The sequence below is a fragment of the Dendropsophus ebraccatus genome, chromosome 5 (assembly GCF_027789765.1).
Source record: "Dendropsophus ebraccatus isolate aDenEbr1 chromosome 5, aDenEbr1.pat, whole genome shotgun sequence".
NCBI lineage: Eukaryota > Metazoa > Chordata > Amphibia > Anura > Hylidae > Dendropsophus > Dendropsophus ebraccatus.
The window spans coordinates 111,338,892-111,361,483 of NC_091458.1; the positions used below are offsets into that span (position 1 = coordinate 111,338,892).

The 22,592-nt window shown below is 40.7% G+C and overlaps 1 protein-coding gene across 14 annotated transcripts in view; it reads right to left on the minus strand.

The window, feature by feature from the left end:
* Positions 1 to 22,592, minus strand: part of DMD (dystrophin) — a 1,858,252-nt gene that overhangs the window by 269,763 nt on the left and 1,565,897 nt on the right. For all 14 annotated transcript variants that reach the window (XM_069970999.1, XM_069971008.1, XM_069971005.1 and 11 more), the window contains one exon: positions 13,848 to 13,926. In XM_069970999.1, coding sequence (XP_069827100.1) covers positions 13,848 to 13,926 — 79 coding nt within the window. The remainder of the gene's footprint in view (positions 1 to 13,847; positions 13,927 to 22,592) is intronic.

Genomic DNA, 22,592 nt, shown 5'->3' on the forward strand with positions numbered 1-22,592 from the left:
TCTGCTGTCCACTTCTGATTGTTAGGCTCAGTCCATCAAGAGACACCAATATGGAATACAGGAAGTGGGTGGGGCTTAGCTACTGCTATGTGCAGGACAAGGCCTGAACTGTGAATGCAAGCTGAGCCTATCTACCTCCTCTAGAGGATCCATACTGACCCTGAAAGGTAAGTCAAGGCTTCACTCTTATCTCTGACCACTTATAAAGTTCTGAGCAGCTGTCTCTTGTGTTCCTACTCCTGTCTGTATTTAAACAGTGCTGTCTCTTGTACTATCCCCCTCTCTTCCTTTATCTTGTCACCATCATTATTTTTATTAGCAGCAGTTCAGTACTTAATATAGTGCTTAGTGTCCTTGCTCTGCTCCTCATGCCATCTGTAGTAGTCTACTGTAAGTCACCTCCAGCATAGTGCCAGACTGTTAAATGCAATGCACATTTACCAGCACTATGTCATGGCATAGCATTAAGGAGTATGTGATTCACTGTGACTGGATAGAGAACTAAAGAAAAAAAAATTAATATGTGTGTTCCTGTGCACTATGGAGAAGTCTCTCAGGGGTCCCAGCAGTGACGACACTAAAATCACGCCACCACTCTGAAGGGTTATTTTACCATAACCATGCTAGCATTAAATTATATTAAATAATATGAAATATTTTGCAAGGACAGGTAAGCATATTCATATGGTAAATTTTGCATTGTGGTGTTATTAATGCAATTTTAGAACCATGGCGGAATATAACCATGATGTGTTAACTATGACACGGATTTCCACTGAAATCTAAGGGACAAATATTTCATGTGATTTTTACATGGTCTTTGTGTCAGAATCCCCACAAGAGCTATGTTATGTGAAAGGGGCCTATAACTGTCTTCAATATCATAACATGACATTGTTCATATGCAAGTGCACTGTATCAATATTTCCACCGAGGCAAAAAGCCAATAATAATTCAATGCCGAAGCCCCACTATCATTAAATATGACAAAGATAAGTTAGCAGAATTAAATAGCGCTCACGCCACATTATTTTACAGCACACGATAAGCTGTAATTGTAGACTCTATTGGGCCAAATTTTAAAAGCTTTCCAATGATTCGAGACAGGGTCCTGTTAATTACAAAATGATAACGTAACCAATAGTCATTATTAATTAATAAGAAGCCAATGTAAATAACTGTGATCCGAGCACATCCCCAGCTGCTAGCATAGATTACATTTACCCAATTCTCCATATACTTTAAGATACAGATTTGTATATTCCAAATTGGGATGAGTTGAATTTGTCATGTTGATTGTTTAAAATCTAATTACAATGGAAAATGACTAAAGATAAAGATTATAAGAATATAAAATAACATGAGTATAAGGCTTCTGATTTTCTACATTCTATATTTCTGCAATGATTTCAGGCCAGTGTTCATTCCGAGCACAGTCTACAATGTTGGTCTGATGCTTGGCTGACTCTTGCTAAATGCTTGTCAGCAGTCTGATGTTAGCTATATATACCAGGTGCTGTCTACAAATTACCTGGCAAGTATGAAAAGGGCAAACCTAAATAGTTCATCTTGTAAAATAAAATGCCAACGGAGAAAGACAAACTACTGAAGAATAAAGAAAATGATTCCAAACCATTCACCATGCAGCTTACTAGATAGAGCAGAACAAACTTCGAAAATGAAGGGCAGAAATGTCATATCACCAGAACTTTGTATCTACATGAGCAGCCTGGGTTGGCATATGTTACTAGGTTCTGTATACTACATATCGACTATTTCTAGTGTATAAATCTTTGTTTCTTTATGTTGAAAAGAAGTGAACCTTTTAGAATAAATCCCGCCACTTGGACAGGCAGTAGGACCTCATCAATTCTGAACTGGAGAGGACTTAAAGGGGTTATCCAGCGCTACATGGCCACTTTTCCCCCTCTCCTGTCCCCAGTTCAGGTGTTGTTTGCAATTAAGCTCCATTTACTTCAATGGAACTGAATTTGAAACCCCACCCAATCTGGAGACAAGAGAGGGGGAAAAGTGGCCATGTTTTTGTAGCGCTGGATAACTCCTTTAAGGCTCTATTACCCTAAGTGATTATTGTCCATATTTGGCTGATAACTGGCCATTACAGGCGATAATTGCTTTGTGTAATGGTGCGTTTACACAGACAGATTTATCTGACAGATCTTTGAAGCCAAAGCCAGGAACAGACTATAAAAAGGGATCAGATCATAAAGGAAACCAGAGATTTCTCCTCTTTTCAAATCCATTCCTGGCTTTGGCTTCCGAAATCTGTCAGATAAATCTTTCTGTGTAAACGCACCCTTATAAATTCAACAATCAGCCGACATGAACGATGTCGGCTAATCGTTGCCTTTCATGGCCTATCTCCTAGGGCCTTCTCGGACAATCTGTAGACTGTCCGGGGAGCCCCGTGCAACACTTACCGCTCGCTGTTGGTGCGTGTAGTGAGCGAAGAACAAAGAGCAAGCAAGCGATGACCTGACAGGTTGGCACTCGCTTGCTCCCGGAGATCGCCTCGTGTAATAGGGGCTTTACTAAGTGTCTTTCCCAAGGGCCAAACAGAGAGAAACAAGGAATTTCCTTATATTTCTAGGATCCAGTGCTAGAGATGAGAAAAGGACACTTCCAGAACAGAGATTAGTCTATCATTGTAAAGTACAATTGGTGTCTCAAAAAATAAGGGCTCATATGGGTCTGTAGGTAAAAAAAAAAAAAAAGGCTATGGCCTTTTAAATACAAGGAGGAAAAAACAGAGGTTTAGAAATGAAAATTGTCCTTTAAGTCTTATTAATATAACTCAGCAGCATCTAATCTCCCTATAGCAAATGGGGTGCTGAGGATGAAGGTAATTTTCTTTCTTTCATCTTTGGTGCCGTTTTGGGGATATTACCAGTTATTCCATATGCTAATGAGGTGTTTAAGTGCTCTGGGGGCGGGGCTACTGCCCTTAGTGCACCAATCCACCCCTTCTAATGAATGTTGGGCCAGTACACTGCATTGCTCTGCTAATATAAGTTAGGAGGAATGGGTGGGCTGGGGCAGATCGGTGCATTGATGGCCCCTCAGTGCACTGAAACACCTCATTAGCATATAAAATAAACTGCTAATTTCCCCAAAACTGTAGTTTTCCTTGAAAACAACATCACAGGCAAAATTTATTCACTGTGTTCTGCTAAGTGCAGGGTCTGGGGAGGGAATATATGACACAGTAGTCCTTACTCACTTTGTTCTTTGAATCCCTGTGTTATCACCTTCCCCCTCAGGCATTGCATTAGTGATAATAGTATATTTTGCATGGAGTGTTCCTTTCACTGTTATAATTGATCAGTTTAAAATAGGTCATTACCAGTAAAGATTACACCAATTTTCTGCTTCGGTATCTGATTATCAATTAGTTTACCATTGATTTCTAAATGTCGACATGAAAATATATATTGTTCCCACACGGGGAGAACCCAAGTATATTTCCAGTACATTAACATGTAAAATAATAATAAAAAAAAAATTACATTAAGATTTGGAGATAGTTGAGCAGAAGGCAAATCTATCACATCCCAATGCAAAACAATGGAGGCTACATGTATTCATGGAAATTGTACCTTACAGTTTTAATGAAAAAAAATCTTGAATAGATGACAGTATGTTTTATTATATTAAAAAGAATGGCACAGATTGTAGATTTGACATTTTGTACACTAATGATATGGAAAAGAGTATAGCTACTGAGAAAATAGAATATATAGGATATAGGTGAAGTTGTATTACTGTTTACAGATAACATGGGAAAAGGAATAACACTAGGCATGATAAACAGGTGGTTGGGTGATAAACAACCACAAACCCAATTTTATATTTTATTCCATTTGCTGCTTTGCTTTCAGACTATTGCTTTTTTTAACCCCTTCAAGACAAAATCCTTTGATGTCCGGATGTCCGTGTCAAATTAATGCAATGTTCCCTCTCACTTTGTAAAAGTCATAGCGCTTATATTTTATGCCATGATCTCTAGTTCTTATTAATATCATATTGGTGTAACTGAAAAATTTTGATTGCTTTTTAATTTTCTTCTGATATATAATTTAATAAAATCAGCAATCCTGGTGTTTTTTCCCCCTGTTTACCATGCGGGAACAATAACGTTACATTTTAATAGATCGGACAATTCCACATACTACGATATGTAATATGTTTATTCATTTATTTTTTCATTTTTATTATGGGCAAGGGGGTATTTTAACTTTTATTGGGAGGGGGGTTCAAATACTTTTTTATTATTTTATTACACTTTTTTTTTACTGTAAAACATGCACATGTACTGACCTATGCTTTGCCATAGCATAGCATAGATCGATGTTATCGGCGATCTATGTATAGAGCCTGCCTGAGAGCAGACTCTGTTCACAGATAGCCAAACCACCAGGACAGAAGTAAGAGGCTTACCCCCACCCCATCGGTACATGCGATCGGGTCCCGATCACTCAGTGACAGATGCTTGTTCTGTCACTGAGTACCTTAAACGCTGTGATCGCTATAGATCTCGGCATTTAGGGGTTAAGGAGATAGATCGCAGCTGCCTCTCATTAACTGCAGCGGTCCCGCATACATCAGTAGGCCCCTGAAGTCATACATTCCTACTGCACGGGGTATGTGCAGTAGGAACGTATATATACGTATTACTAATGGGAAGGGGTTAAAGACCAAATATATAAATGTTTTTATCATCATAAATGATTTGTCAAATTTCAAGATTTTGAGGGTTTTTTGCCTTCTTTTAGAAAAAAATAAACGTGTGACTTTGTTAGCCAAAGTACATTAAATTGAAATAATAATAATTATTCTTCTATTATTTATACAGCACAAACTTATTCTGCAGCACTTTACATTCAAAGTGGTCCCTGTCCCCAATAATAATACAATAAAATATGCCTACCCAAATTATACATAATTCTTGATTAAGGCTATGCTCACACACCATCCTTTTTTCGGCCATATGATGGCAGTCTTATAGGATTGCCATAATTTTAAAGCCAAATAACAACGTTATCATGTCCGGCAATAAAAAATAATAGCTATTATTTAGCTTCAAAATGACGATTGTCCTAAACAATGCCCATAGAACGTCCAAAAAAAGATTGTGATTATATTAAGGCTATTAATTCATGTGAAGATCAAACTCCCACTGGAGAAGGAAATAAATACTACAGCTGCTCTTCAGTGACATTTTTACCATTTTTGACTCTCTGCCACTCTGGTCTCAGCACGCCTTCACTAACCAAGCTGTGTTCTACTGTCTCCCTCCACTGACCAGTACAGAACATAATCCCTCACACACAGATATATAATTAATAATGAGGGTTATGGGATTTAAATTCCCCGATTTATCTGCTCTACTGTCTTCTAACAGTTTATTCTTCTTATTTATTATGTGTGCTTCATATACTTCCTTCATGTAACGAGAGAAAAATAGCAGTACACATAGATATTGGTATGAATTTCAGTGTAGTACTAGTTCTTTAATAAGAGAAACAGAGCTTTTAATTAGTTGCTATGGATTAAATATTTATTTTCATACATATTATTGAAATACGCACAATGGCCCAGATGTATCAATCAATCTGAGACAAAAACTACACACATTTTTGTCTCAGACAGATAGTAACCAATAACAGCTCACTTTGAGAAATAAAAGCTTAGCTGTGATTGGTTGTTTTTTTTTATCTCAGACAGATTGATCAGTCTGGGCCATTGAAGTGAAATGTATCAATGTTTTCACCAGAAACCCAGTGTAGAAAACAAAGCTCAGTGCTCTAAAGTTGCACATTATTGAGCAAATGTGTGAATGCTCAAAGTTTGCAACACTTGCTTCATCAAAAACTACACATAAACCATTGGTACCCATATGTTTAAAGTGACTGTACCACCAGGCCCAAGCTGAAGCACTGGAGGCAGGCCGATCCACCCTTAGTGGGAGGAAACCCTAGCCCCTCTATGATAGGGTTCCATTGATTCCATTGGAGACTCCGCCTCCAGTGCTTCAGCCTGGGCCTGTTGGTATAGTCACTTTAAAGGCTATAGGCACCCTCGTAATGTTTTATTGTGAATTTGTTTCCCCAATGCAAAATGAGCAACTTTCTAAAAAGTCAATATTAGAAATGAAGTACATGTACTAAATGTAACATTTAGCTGTTACTTAGATAAAGAGACATTTGTCACACAGACTTTCTGCTCTCTCAGTGTTGGGATAGGTTCACACTGCGTTTTTTAAGTCCATTTAATGGATTGATTTTTAAATGGTTTCTTTTTCTTTGGTTTCCTATATATATATATATATATATATATATATATATATATATATATATATAATGGAAGAACAGATCCAAATGGATGCACACAATTGCATTTGTTTTTTCTTTTCCATTAAATTGATTGTAAGAATCAAATAGGCGTTGTCCTGGTATAGAGAGCCCACACAGCAAACTGCGGTAGCTGTGAGAAGCAGGTAACATTTTTAATAAAGACTTATGGAAAAAATATTTTTGCACTGTGAAAGGAAAAAATTCCCATCTGCAGGTAACTGGTTTGGGTTAATTGTCTAATTGTCCCTCGCATTCTTTTCTTTTGGAGTGAATTTCCCCAGCCAATGTTCAAAGATTTCTAGCTGGGGTGAAACACTTCATTGTAGGGAAAGCCACCTTTCCAAGGTGGTGTGAGAGAGCTATTCCACTTATCCTTTCTGCTCCCAACATCAATATGATGCTGGGAGCAGGGAGAGTGTTTGGATCTTCGGGGGTTTTAATAAAACAGCCACACATCTATTTCATTACAGTGCTGCAAAACTTTCCCGGCTCCCAGCATCATATTGTTATATCATGCCAGGCAGGGATAGCATCCACTGCAGAGCTTACCCCTCCATAGGTTCCATGTTTTATAGAATGCGGGAATAAGCCCTTTTAATCATTTAATCTTTGTCTGCTATTACACTAAACCTTTATAGTTTAAATCTGAACGATTTAGCAATTTTTCGAATGATAATCGTTCCATGTAAAACCACCCTTAGACACCAAAATGTTAACCCTCTGGAGTGGCCAAGTCAAAATTTTAGAATTTGTGGCTGGACTTTAACATAGGGTTTTTAGGCAACTTGACAGAGCTTAAAAAGTTTAACATACTGTATCTAGCTGCGGCTAGAGAAACATCGACCAAACCCTGATTAAATATTTTATTTTTAAGAATCCTAGCTTTTGCTTATGCATTAGAGTCTCTCCCCGATGACTAAATTAAAATTTCCAAAACATAAAAAACAAAGAGAATGTGGATATTTTTATCACCACTGTATATTTAGTAGTCAAAAATATTTTCTGTACTGAATTATTAACCATCCTTATGCACATCTATATACCTGAGAGAGGATAGAAAGATGGACAGAGCTATTAATCTTTAATTAAATTAAAACTGCTCTGAGCATACAGTATGTTTAGACCAAAAGAGTTTTCACTTATCAAAGCCATTAAATTCCAAAATTTAAGCGAATACAGTATACTTACTAGTTCTAACTACAGAAAACCAAGAGTGGGCCCCTGAACAAATAGGATCTTATTCACATTTCAATGAAGTTGCCCAACACAAAGATACACCAGCTTTAATTTCTATAATTTGTATGTAAAAATGTATGCAATGGAGGCACTGCCTGGGATTGAGCATAAGTCTTTCCAAACACATGGCCCATAATTCTATATGAGATAAACATGCACACCTAGACACGGATGCATGTTTATTTCAATGGTGAGATAGTGATAAGCTGCAGAATCTCATTGGAATTTTAAGCAGAGCAAAAGATCTTAAAGCGACTCTGTACCCACAATCTGACCCCCCCCCCCCAAACCGTTTGTACCTTCGGATAGCTGCTTTTAATCCAAGATCTGTCCTGCGGTCCGTTCGGCAGGTGATGCAGTTATTGTCCTAAAAAATAACTTTTAAACTGGCAGCCCCGTGCCCAACGGCTGTGGCCTAGATTGTGTATGCATTAGGCTGGCACACCCTCCCTGTCCCTTCTCCCCGCCCTCCTCATCTTTAGGGATGCTACAGGAAGATTGCCTCCTATTCATCATCTGTGTAAATACTGAACATGGGCTGGATCGTTGATCACCTGTGTAATGTTCAGACAGGAGTAAATGTTTCAGTGGCATTCCTAATGATGAAGAGGGTTGGGAGGAGAAACAGAGGGGTGGTGCAAAGTTAGGCCACAGATACTCCCATTTGGCATGGGGCTGTAAGTTTAAAAGTTGTTTTTTTAGGACAATAACTGCATCACCTGCAGAACGGACCCCAGGACAGATCATGGATTAAAAGCAGCTATCCAAAGGTACAAGTGTTTTGGGGGGGTCAGATTGTGGGTACAGAGTCGCTTTAAGTGGTGACCTTTGCCAAGGAAGATTTTTATGTGGGGTCCCTATGTAAATTAATATGAAATGTAAAGAAAAGCAGGGGTCATCTTGCTATTTTGTTTTCTGCTGTTAGCGTAAATTCACACTGCGGAATACGCACGGAGACTACAAGAAGATTCTGCCGGGTGGCCTCCATTTGAAGTTCCGCCTATCCCATAGAATCAATAATATTTGCCAGTGGATTCCGACATCCACCCAAAGAATTGACACATCAATTTTTTGTCGGACTTCGGAATCCGCCGGCAAATATCATTGAGTCTATGGGATGGGCGGAATTTCAAATGGAGGCCACCCGGCAGAATCCGCTTGTAGTCTCCATGCACATTCCGCAGTGTGAACGTACCCTTAAGTTTGAGGCCGTGGCTGTGCATCACAGCTGATCCGTTATTTAATCAGCTGGTCTTAAGGGGAATATGAAGTATACAAAATGTCTTTTATTTTTTGGTGGGGAAAGCAGGATGGAAAAAGAGCAATTCCACAGTTTTTTGCCCATTTTCAGAATGGTTTTTATACTGCATTGTAAATAGTATGTTTGTTACATTGCTTAGGTTTTTATGATTGCAGAGATACCAAATATGTGTTTTGTTTATTTTTTATGCTTTAGGGTGGATTCCCACATACTATATCGCAGCAGATTTCACCCTACAGGTTTCACAGTGAAATCAGCTGCAATATTGCTTTCGATTAAAGACTTTGGCACTCAATTCCTGCAGCGGATTTAAATTCCACTGCAAGAATATTGTGCTATAGGCTTGTGAAAGTTAGCTACTTAGCTCTCCACACCATGCCTACCTGTTCCACCTGGCTGCGGCGGGACAGCGCAGTGATTGGCTGAGCAGGCTGTCAGTGTGTGCGGACCCAGAGAAGCATGCAGGGGCATGCAGGTGGAACGCAGACAGGTAAGCATGGGGTCGAGCTAAGCTCTTAACATTTACAAGCCTACAGCACGAGTATGTATGCAATACGTCTAATAAAATAAAAAACGTTTTAGGAAAAGTTTTTGTTGAATTTAAACTTTTTTATTAATTATTTTTAATTTATTTTATTACTTCCATTTTACTTTTTTTGGGCTATGTTCACAGAATGTCTTTTTTGTTGGTTTTACAGGCGTCTTTTTGAGACAAAAATGTGTAAACGTAGCCTTTTATGTAAAGCATTGGTATCCAAATGCTGACAGGCAATATATTATATCAGGTTATTGCTCTGGCACAGTATAATACCCATTATAGACATGGCAGCCCTGGAAGCGTTTGTCAGACTCACAGTTGCTATGGCAACTATTGACACACAGCTACAGTGAGCCAATGGGGACAGAGGGAGCTCTCTCCTCCATCAGATCCTTTACATTCTGCCTAGTCACTACTGGTATCTCAGCATACCTGCTGGGAACAGACTCACTTCTGTTCCCAGCAGTAGCAACAGGGTCCCACATGTATTACATCTGGAATCCAGCTGCTCTTCACCCTTTATCATTCCGTTTTGCAGCGAAATGTAAAGAGTTAACTGCCAGAAATTCACGACTCCTGTTGCGATCCTGCTGCTGTAACTATCACCATGGCGCACAGAGACAGAGACAGCTTTATTGACCGTGGCATGTAAAGGGTTAATATGCTGGAAATGGAGAGGATGGATGCAAAGGCAGAGCCCCTGCGATCATCACTCATTTACAGTAGCAGTTTCTGATTGGTTAACTTTTTTTAACGTCAAAGAAAGGTTAACAAATCAGAAACTGCTACTGTAAATGAGCACTGAGCACCTAAACCAGTGGACCCAGAATAGAGCAGCTGTGAGACGGCTATATAGATACATGGCTCAAATAAACTAGTAGACAGGAGAAAACTAAATAGAAGAATGATACATGCTATTCATATAATCTATATGCCAACAAAAAATTGTGGTTGAGGAAATTGTTGATTTTAATATTTAGCAAATTCCAAGCATTATTTGACATGTCTGGCTTTGTCATTTTTTTTTCCCGTAAATCAGATTTCCAGTAGTTTGAAACAAGTTGTAAAATTTTATAGGTTTCCTGTACAAAACAAAGCTGCGGCATGGTCCTTAGGTAAAAAACCTGTGTAAACTATTGACAGCTTGAGAAGAGAAGGTTCATCAGAAATTTAATGAGGTGAACTGAGGGCATAAAAACTGAAGGTTAAAACAATTAGCATGACTGGTCAACTACATTAATAGCAGAATGGTAAGAATGCCAGCATGTCATTGACACTTCTGTGTCCTGGTATTAACACGGACAAGATGTATTTAAATATGTAAGCCAGTACTATCAATCACATTAGTAATAGAGAAATGACTGCTGATGTAAACAATAAGTTCTAAACTGCACATTTTTATCTCATATTTTAATGACCATGCTTTACTAGTGATGCGGCCAATGTCCTGTATGCAATCAGGAAAGGTCATTCATGAGAGCACAGAAGTACTGTTCTGCACTGTAACTATTCGGATATACTTATTCTTACAGGAACGTACTGTACAAGAAGGTGCAAGGTGCATGGATCCCAACATTTCTAGGTCAGGTGCATTACTTCTATTTTATACTTATTTGCAAATGTGATATGAAAAGGCAAATTAGACCTTCGATGTTAAATAGCCTTTTCAACTATAACATTTAAGAGTTGCCCTTGATGTGTATTTAGTGATCCAACTTTTAGCAACAGTAATGATCAGGACAAGGCCAGTGTTGGAGTGCAATTGCCTGGGGCCCCCATCCCCAAAAGGGGCCCCCTGAAGCTGATTTGATGCCAAAAAGCTGCTGCAAGGTTTACTTAAGTTGTCACAGTAAACCTTACTGTTGGTAGCGGTTCACAGTGCCTGTTCCATCTTAATGAACTCCTTGAGAAATCCCATATCCAAGTGGAGCTCACTGTCTCATAAGTCCCCTATACACCTGCCTGTCCCATACATCCCCTATAGACCTGCTCCCTGCCCCGTCTGTCCCATAATCCCCTATAGAACTGATTCTTGCCCCTTGCCTGCCCCATACATCCCCTATAGACTTGCTTCCTATCCCCTGCCTGTCCCTTACATCCACTACAGATCTGCTACCTGCCCTCTGCCTGCCCCATAAATCCCCTATAGACCTGCGCCTTGCCTGTCCCATACATCCCCTGTAGACCTGCTCCCTTCCCCCTGCCTGTCCCATACATCCCCTGTAGACCTGCTCCTTTCCCCTTGCCTGCCTCATACATCCCCTATAGACCTGCTCCCTTCCCCTTGCCTGCCCCATACATCCCCTGTAGACCTGCTCCTTTCCCCCTGCCTGCCCCATGCATCCCCTGTAGACCTGCTCCCTTCCCCCTGCCTGTCCCATACATCCCCTGTAGACCTGCTCCCTTCCCCTTGCCTGCCCCATGCATCCCCTGTAGACCTGCTCCCTTCCCCCTGCCTGTCCCATACATCCCCTGTAGACCTGCTCCCTTCCCCCTGCCTGTCCCATACATCCCCTGTAGACCTGCTCCTTTCCCCTTGCCTGCCTCATACATCCCCTATAGACCTGCTCCCTTCCCCTTGCCTGCCCCATGCATCCCCTGTAGACCTGCTTCCTTCCCCCTGTCTGTCCCATACATCCCCTGTAGACCTGCTTCCTTCCCCCTGCCTGTCCCATACATCCCCTGTAGACCTGCTTCCTTCCCCCTGCCTGTCCCATACATCCCCTGTAGACCTGCTCCCTTCCCCTATAGACCTGCTTCCTTCCCCCTGCCTGTCCCATACATCCCCTATAGACCTGCTTTCTTCCCCCTGCCTGTCCCATACATTCCCTATAGACCTGCTCCCTTCCCCTTGCCTGCCCAATACATTCCCTGTAGACCGGCTCCCTTCCCCTTGCCTGCCCCATAAATCTCCTCTAGACCTGCTCTCTGCCTGCCACATACATACAAGGCACAGCTTTATGAACAAGAGCAATGCCATGCATTGGTAGTGCTGTATCTGTGGCTAAAGTGACTGGGCCATGGCCTTTTCTATTGATTTAATCTCAGTGCTATCCTTGTCTAAGCCAGTTACTGCAGTATAGCTTATTTCATGGTAATGGGGCTGTACTAGACAATGCCGTATGAACATGGACATGTTGTGTACATTGCAGAAGTAAAGGGGCTCATTTATGGGTGTCTCATATTGCTGGCCCATCCTAATGATAGGATCCTTACTGTGCATCTATTTTAAGTTTGACAAAACCAGTTTACTTCATGGAGAATCCCTAAGAATCCCTAACTTTCACCACTTTGGACCACCATATTGCAGACACGCAATTCCCTGAACACAGAGGGCTTCTGCATGGGGCATTTTTAACAAAAGAGGCTTATTTATTGTAAACTGGAGCGTAAAGCCATTGTATAATGCTTGTTGTATGTTTCCAGACCTTTTTCTGATCTCTGTCGTCATTAAATGGAAACCTTTATTGTTTACTTCCAGAGAATCTGTCTAGTTCTTGTAATGGACATACTGTATACAGTAGCTCTGATAACTAAGCATTTTCAATTTCTTGTACTTACTAAACTGGGACACTTCCCATAGACTTGGTAGAAGCAGAGATCTTTAAAAAATGTGACCAAAAAAGTAAAAAGTTGGAAAACTTATTTTTATAATGAAGTTTTTTATTCCCTGTTTAGTTGGAGTCTGATAACTCTTCAACAACTGCAAACTAAGTTATGTATAGGGGAAATAGTAAGTTTATGCTTTCATCTAAACCAATTGACTGTGACTGAACAGTATTTGCTGCAGAGTACTCCAGGAAACAATAACCCACTAAGTTCCCAGCTCCCCATTCTTCTATGTCTGGCTCCTGTGAGCAGCTGTCCTTGGAACGTAAAGCAGCTGGGAGCCCTTTCAGATATGCGCCACTTAAGCGAAACATGTTGATTACATCTAAATTACATGAGACTTGGATGGGGTTAGTAAGTAGATAGATACATTGTTACAAAGCTGAAAAACTAATACGTAGAGTGAAAATACCATTAAAGCAAGATGCTCGAGATGATGGTTAATAAGTGGAATATAGCGCATGTAAAGATATCATCGTTTAAGGGTTCAAAAGGCATATGTCAAGGTTTCTTAAATGATACTTATTGTGTTTGAAAGAAGAATGTAGAAATGCTTTTTAGATCAGTAATCATGAAGTACATCCTCGAGGAGCACTGAAATTCCGTCTCTCGGCTGTGTTGAACCAGGCATTGATATCTTATCTCGAGAAGTTGGTTCAGGAGCGCTACTCGACTCTCGCCACTCAGCATTTTTATATGAAAGGTGCAGACAAATTTATCAGAGAAAGGGCTATATAATGTGATGTCTGCGATATCTCGCCATGTGAAATGGGACGGTGGAATCAAGCACAAAGCATGCAGGTTAATTAAGAGAAGTCGGAATGCTTACTGGAAAGGAAATGCTGAGACGTGGGGCCAAAATCCCTGTGGGCTTCATGCAATTGTCTGATGCGCTCATCAATGGACACCTAGGAGGGAAAGAATAAGAGGAAGAGATTATTTCAACATGTAATGATGAGTGGCAATTAGGGAAGCAAGATATTATTGCTCCGTGTGCCTTAGGGTCTCCGGCAATGAAATGCTGTGTCAGGAGTCCTAGGCGCTAAAGAAAATGCCTCTTTCTTTTATTATTGTTTGCAATACGCTGCCTCATTTAAACTCCGGGACAATTGAAAACGCTAGAAAACAAATTGCTATTTTTCTATAAGCCATTAAACTAAAAACCATATGTCAGCCCTTTATGACCTAAGGCGACCACATTAAGTGGTAAAGGTAAAATCATGCTTACTCAGCCCGAGTGCCTAAGTGTGTGGTCCTCCTAAACAAACCTATAGTGTTATCATTTGTTTTTATCTCGAAATCACAAGGGTAAAAAAAAATAAGAGGTTTGAAAGACAAGGACAATTGCAACTATGATGCAGTATGGGAATAATAACTGAGGCTCTATCAAACAGGCTTGACAGCTAGAATAGCATTTATGGTATTATCAGACAGGGTAGACCTTTTTTTTTCAATAAAAAGGAGCATGGATCACAATTATTGTGCAAACTGTGCAGTGCAAAGATAGGAGAATGCATGAATAAAAACTGCTGCCATTGGGAGTCATCCCACTACCTGCTAATGTATCAAAGGGCTAATGCAGGAGCTATTTGTAGGACTAGTGATGTTATGGGTATTTATAGTGATAATATATAATTTAGCCCATTATGGTTTATAAGGGCAGAGCAAGCTGATCTGTACTGTTTCTCTTTGACTATAAGGCTATTTGCATAGTCTTTCAGTGATTACAACTTCCCCATAATCCACAACATACAATACTTTTAACAGATTACTCTCCATAAAAAAATGCTAGGCTTTGAAGTGAACCTGTACCAGAACACATTTCACACATAGCCAGTCTATCACCTTGAATATAAAAACAAACAAACAAAAAAAAACATTATGTCCTTTGGTTTAATCCCCATGGATCAGAACTAGAGATGAGCAAACCGGGTTCGGGTTTGTGTCGATCCGAACCCAAATGTTCGGCATTTGATTAGCTGGGGCTGCTGAACTTGGATAAAGCTCTAAGGTTGTCTGGAAAACATGGATACAGCCAATGACTATATCCATGTTTACCACATAGCCTTAGGGCTTTATTCAAGGTCAGCAGCCACCGCTAATCAAATGCCGAAAGTTCGGGTTCGGATCGACTCGAGCATGCTTGAGGTTCGCTCATCTCTAATCAGAACTGATCATTATGTTGTGGGTTCTGTGTTTAGTGAGGAGTTAGATCCGTGGTGAAACTGCAACAAAATCCACACGTTACTCATTTGTGACCAATCTGAGTGAGGACTTTCTGAAGCTTGTGGTATCACACTTCACACATAGTATTTCCATTAGTCTTTTTTCAACCAAAAACAGAAGTAAAACTGACAGGGCAAAAGTATAATGGAAAGATTATTTTCAACCCACTCCTGATTTTGGTAAAAAAAAGACTGATGTGAATACAATGTGTGAACACAGCCATAAGGTATATTTAGCACAAGCTGTAAACGTGGCCCCAGATATCTAAATGTGTTTATCAATAGTTTATGTGAAAAGATTCAATAGATTCAATTCCATTGTGTGGTTGCAGGCAATGCATATATCCTAAAGGCCCTATTACACCAAGTGATTATCGTCCGTATTTGGCCGATAATTCCTTGGTGTAATAGCTCCTGTTAAAAGGCAACTATCAACCGACATGCACAATGTTGGCTGATTGTGATCTTTAAACATGTTGAAAGATTTTTAAACCATAAGGATGGTATGTTGGCCACTGTTACCTCCTATAGGCTCCCTGGGCGATCTAAAGATCATTCAGGGAAGCCCCTCCTGCAGCTCCCTGTCCCCCCACTCTTACCCACTCGCTGTCGGTAGCTGTAATAGTGTGGGTACCAAGCAAGGAACGAAGAGCAAGCGCTGATCTGACACGTCGGCACCTGCTTGCTCCTCACCATCGACCTGTGTAATAGGCCCTTTAGGGCTGTATTTTTATATGTTTGTAGTTCATTTATACTCAGCTGTCTCTTTACAGCTTTTATCTCACATTCTTCTTTACATACCATTTATTTATTGTGTGAATTGCTTGTCCAAGTTTTTATATTCACATGTCTAAATTCAATGAGGAATTGTAATTCCTACATTCCACTTTTTTGTGTTCTTACATCTAATTTTTCTGTGAATGTAATGTTAGAAATGTGTTGGTGATGAACATTGTTTTTTTGTTTAATGATGATGAAACACGGCATTAAAGTTTAAGGGCCTGTTGATACTATGGAATCAGCGCCAAAATTCTATGCAGAACCCCAGCACGTGGACTCGCACCCGCTAAAAGAATTGACATGTCATTTCCTTGAGTGGAGAGACGTGGAGAATGGAGGCACACAAGCCCTCCCATAGCAGGCAGGATTAGGTGCTAAGTCTCCGCACGGGGGTTCCGCACAGAATTTCGGCGCTGATTCTAAAAGGGCCCTTAGAAGCCTAGTGCTGGACCTAGTGCTGGACCGTGCATGGTCCTATTCTTCTAGAGGAGTGTTCTGTTCTCTGATATACGAAGCCAATGTAGAACCTTGCTAGTTGTTTATCAATGTTTATTCAAATGATTATAAAAATATTACTTAACAGTGCAACCTACTTATACTTAGTATAAGAGACATGAATTCATAAAATTGTTGTTCAAAAGCCTGCTACTTTCACGGCATCTCTGCTGATGACACATGGCACAGCTTAAAGGGGTTTAACATTTTATAGTAAAATTACACTAAAAAAGTGCACTAATACACCTATACTATACACAGAACAGACAGATTTATCTGAAAGATCTTTGAAGCCAAAGCCAGGAACAGACTATAAACAGGGATCAGGTCATAAAGGAAAGACTGGGATCTATCCTCTTTTTAAATCCATTCCTGGCTTTGGCTTCTAAAATCTGTCAGATAAATCTTTCTGTGTAAACGCACCCTTAATTGTATATAGTTCTGCATCGGTGGTGGAAAGTCCACTGGGACAGGACCCAAATGACCCTGTCTAGCAATATACTGGCCAACCTATAGGTCAGTGTTCTGTCCCTGTGTTTTTAAAGGAAACACAGTAAACTTTATCCTTGTATATTTCTATGCCTTAATAGTTGACATTCCCCAAAAATGAAGAGACACACAAATGTGTGCAAGAGTAGATACCCATGAGCACTATGTGATCATGCACAAGGATATGAAGGTTGAGAAATAATTACAATGCATAGAACACCTGTTTCTGGGAATGTATCATTAGGTTGGTAATTCATATTATAAATATCTTCCTGATATACCCAGTAGAAATACTGAGACTTGCTTATTGCTAAGTGAACTATATTTATGGTATTTCTCCAGTGCAAAATATTAAATCTGCTATTTGTATGCTTGGCACAAGGAGAAGCAGGTTTAAGAATCAATAAATCTACTATGATTAAATAAAATAAAATAAGATCTTGGCCCAGTTTTTCAATATGTCATGTAAACATATTTGCTGTATAAATACCTCACAGCTCCAATGAGAAATCCATCAAGTAGTAAATGAAATTATATGAATTATAGAACACGAGTAAAGGGTACGTTTTATAATACCAGCGCTGAATTTATGTAACTCAGAAGTGGTAATGATTGCAGATGGCGCTTTAGTTTTTATAATGAGAGGAAGGTCAGGACAACTGTAGCTTGCTCTATCTATCTATCTATCTATCTATCTATCTATCTATCTATCTATCTATCTATCTATCTATCAGGTTGTCTTTTGTTATTGTGCGGAAACGTACATTGTCACCCTCATCTACTTACTTGACACCAGGTAATCTATCTTCAATAGTCATTGAATAGCAATGAAGGTAAAACACATTCTAGGTACAGCTTTCCAGAATAGATTATATAGAACATAATCTACCACATCTTCCAATCAAAATCCAGGGAAAGCAATCTACTTCTACAATCCCACTTCTCTAACTAGTCATTTAGGTAACTTTTCAGAATACGCAGCAAAGTATGTGTATGCATGAAGAATAGCAATATTTATGGCTATTCTATGACTTGTGTTTTCACCAGTTTGCAGACTCCATCCCTGTTGGGGGGGGGGGGGGGGGGGGGGAGGGGGGTGAATAATGTAATAGTTTGTTGTTTCTTTCTCTCCCTTTCTTTCTCTGCTGGCCAGCAAAACCTCTTTCTTTCCACTATTATTTCTTCAGACAGACAAGTGCAGCGTTTACCACCAACACACATCCACCAGCATGACAACTTACCAGGAGTAAGCAGAGGGGTGGGGGTGCTGGGTTTATATGGAGCACTGCCCTGAGTACTGCCAGGTTAGGCTGAGCTGGCGCTACAGTATGCAGCTATAGTGTGTTTTGTATTCCTGTTTATTTTGTGTATTTCTATGCTATTTATTTTCACAAAATGTATCATGCTTATATGCTGTCTAAGAAAAGGGTAAGTTTGTAACACTTTTATGTTTAAGCGACTCTGTACCCACAATCTGACTCCCTCAAACCGCTTGTACAGTACCTTCAGATAGCTACTTTTAATCCAAGATCTGTCCTGGGGTCCGTTCGGCAGGTGATGCAGTTATTGTCCTAAAAAACAACTTTGTACCGTGCTGACACAGGTGAGGAATATAAGACAATCTGCCTGGGGCATTCCTAATGATGAGGAGGGCGGGGAGGAGGGACAGAGAGGTTGTGCATTTACATTTACAATCTAGGCCACAATCTAGGCCACTCCCATAGGGCACAGGGCTACCAGTTTAGAAGTTGCTTTTTAGCACAATAACTGCATCACCTGCTGAACGGACCACAGGACAGATCTTGGATTAAAAGCAGTTATCCGAAGGTACAAGTGGTTGGGGGGGGGGGGGGGGTCAGATTGTGGGTACAGAATCGCTTTAAATGGAAATCCATGCGTATATTGCTTTAAGAGTGTTGCATTTTAGGTACATTTTGTATATAAAGGCACCTGGAAGCCCTAGGTTGAGAGGTCTGGCTCAGAGTGCTGCTTGATACTAAGGCAGCTGTAACAACCCCCTGATCTGCTGATTATTATGTGTTTTGTTATTTTGCTCAAAATAAAGAGCATTTTTTGGTAGCTATGACGGAGCGACATTGCTTCTTGTTGTGGCCGCAAGAAATCCCACATCTCAACAATCCTCAATTTTTAGTTTTCCATGCGCTCAGCTAAGTGGGTAGAGTAGCATCACCAAGCAGTGTAAGATGTATGTTCCGCACTGTGATTCAGCAGACGGGTGTTTTCCTGTCTCTCTTTTCTTTTCTTTCTCCAGCACACATCACTCTCCTCATAAACCTCTCTGGGCAGCATGTAACTGATCCCTCAGTGGTCTGACAGTTTTGTCTTTCAAGATGAATTTTGTGAGAGTGGATGATCAGTCAAGGGTGAAGGGAGGTACTTATAAGGGGAGAATGAGAATTTTGTTTTTTACTAAGCTATATTACAAGGTGGTTTCTTATAGTCAATCGCACTATTAATTATGTTACTCATCACTGGACAATGTGAATGTGACTCTTTTCACTAAATGTATAACTTATCATCTCTTATCATCAGATTCCAGGAAATATTAATTACTCCATCTTCTCACCGGTTAATACGTAACCGTCCTACCCACCCATTAGAGAACATAATGCAAAATCTGACCACTTTTTTCTTCTATTTCCTGCCCAACTACAAAAAAAGGTAACTTAACCCCTCTCGCCACTAGTTTCCAGTAAATGTGACCGGCTCCCTCTCCCTATTAGAATCTAAAGAACATAGCTATGCTTCTGCTCTGTCAGGAGAAAAGGTCTGTTTATACATATTTATTGTTACAATTTGCATGATTCCATAATGTTAGTAACAACCGACCTGCATAAATGCACAACCAGCATTAAATTAGAAGCATAAGTTATTGGTTGTTTATATGTTGATTATTGCCATCACGTTATTGTTGAATTGTGACAAATAAGTGGCCATACTCAGAACCGTTCCACTCTATGATTACGTCATTTTCATACTTTTACTAAGAGACGGCCGTTGAAGTACAAATTGTTTTTGCAATGATAATAAGTTCTCAAACTGATAATCTGAGCGTCTGTAGTGACACAACAATAATTTCTGATTGTAATCTGTTCCGCCAGGTGGAAAATTGATTGGATATGCTTAAAAAAATCTTGGCAAATAACCTTTATTGTCATGCTCATGCTGTATAATAGTAATCAGCTAAGAATTTCCCAGTAACATTGTCTTTGGGGACATTGTGGCACACTGTGCGAGTATGTTCTTAAAGGTGGAATGTTCTAATAAAATAAATGTGCATTGGAATGGTTGTTCACTGCAAAATCTGTATCTGTTGCAAGCCTCAAAAAAGTCAGGTATTTGCATTTAAAAGTGATAAATGTACATTTCTTAACTAACGCTATCCTTTCATCATTTACAAAGCTTGACTAACACTAATCTTGATATGTGGAATATGCAGAGACTGTCACTGATACAATTTGTGGGTCCTAAATGAGCATGAAGGGGATACTACATTTTATAATATTTTAATGGTTTTTAATCCGTTCTTGTGCATGCACACTTAAATTGTTGATGGTTTCCCATTATAGATCTGTAGAGAGTAGAGATGAGCGAACTTGCCGGATTTCTGGTTCGTATGAACCAGAAATCTTGGCGACTGATTCCCGCTGTCTGCTCGCTCCGTGCAGCGGGTGGATACAGCGTAAGGAACGCCTGGAAAACTGGGATACAGCCATTGGCATTGGCTGTATCCCAGTTTTCTACGCATTCCTTATGCTGTATCCACCCGCTGCACGGAGCGAGCAGACAGACGCCGAGATTTCTGGTTCATACGAACCATAAATCCGGCAAGTTCACTCATCTCTAGTAGAGAGGCACATGCACGAAAACACCCTGGGGGAGATTTATCAAAGGGTGTAAAATTTAGACTGGTGCAAACTGGCCCCAGCAACCAATCACTGCTCAGCTTCCAGCTCTGGTGAAAGGAAAGCTGAGCTGTGAATGGTTGCTGGGAGAAGTTTGCTCCAGACTAAATTTTACACCCTTTGATACCCCCCCCCCCCCCGAGTCTAGACAGGGCTGGCACCATCAGAGCAAAGAAGTACGGCTTTGGTTGAATAAGGGCCTTGTAATGCATATATGTTCAGAGCCAGTCTGAACTAGTGTGTACCAGCACTACTTATGTCTGAGGCTATTGGGTTTGGAGGGCCACTGCTGCTGGGAACATACAGAAAAGAAAGTTGTAACCAAAAGGGAAAGGGATGGCAGCACAAAAATCTGAATTCCTAGGTACCAGAGATCGTGGAGCCTCATTGAAGAGTCTCAAAACACTGGACTAGCCAGATATCCCTCCGGGAAGGACCCAGCCTCCGGGAAGGACTCTTCAATGAGGCTCCACGGGCTCTTCTTTTGCATATTCATGTTTCCCAGGGGGCAATGCACCTAGGACTTCACTGCATTGAGCGCTTTCACTAGCAGCCGGCAGTGTTGTCATTTGGATGGTCTCCCTGAGTTCAGCAATGTTTCTCTCATGGCTCTACTAGGCATTGCTCCCACCTAGCCAGAATCCTGCTCCACACCGATGAGGGGCAAAACCCTGAAACAGCTGTATGTGGATGGTTACCTAGCCTTGGTTTATCCCTTGTCATTACATTGACTTATAGGGCCACTTAATATGGTGGTTTTGGTGGTTTCCTAACAGGAGCTACCCCTTGGCTGGGTCCTTCCCGGAGGGATATCTGGCTATTCCTGTGTTTTGAGACTCTTCAATGAGGCTCCACGGGCTCTTCTTTTGCATATTCATGTTTCCCAGGGGGCAATGCACCTAGGACTTCACTGCATTGAGCGCTTTCACTAGCAGCTGGCAGTGTTGTCATTTGGCTGGTCTCCCTGAGTTCAGCAATCTGTTTCTTTTAGGTACCAGAGAAAGAGATCCCCACCCAGAGAGAGAGAGCGAGAGAGAGGCAGAATGCTTAAGCTGGGACCAGCTACATTATGGAATGCGCGCCTCTCCGCTCAAAGAACTGACATGTCAATTCTTTGAGCGGAGAGGCATGGAGGGTGGAGGTGCACGAGCCCTCCCATTTAAACAGATAGAAGGCATGATTCCCCACAGAGCCTGCTTGCAGGTTTTTTTTTTTGATGCACAGAATTTCAGCGCTGATTCTGTAGTGTGAAAGGGCCCTAAGAGTCTGCTAGATTGGCGATCATTTACTAAGCCAATGACATGGTGCTTCTGCCTGATAACTGGTACCTTCCTAGCTTTTGCCCACTGTTAACAGCTGCCAGTGGAGCTTTAGAGCCGGTCTCTGAAGTGACAGGCCGCTCAGCCAATCACTGGCCCCGCTGTCTTGGCCAGTGATTGCTGTCCACTGCAGCTGGTGTAACTTCAGAGCCAGTCTCTGAAGTGACAGGCCACTCAGCCAAACAGCAGGCAGAAGCCATAAGGACATCGGGGTGCAGGCAGAAGCACAGGGGAGCGTGGACAGGTATGTATACACTTTATTATTTTCTTTACACAGTCGTCACCTGTCGGCTGGGCATCGCTATTACATGTGGCAATGGGCAGTTGGCAGCAAATAGTT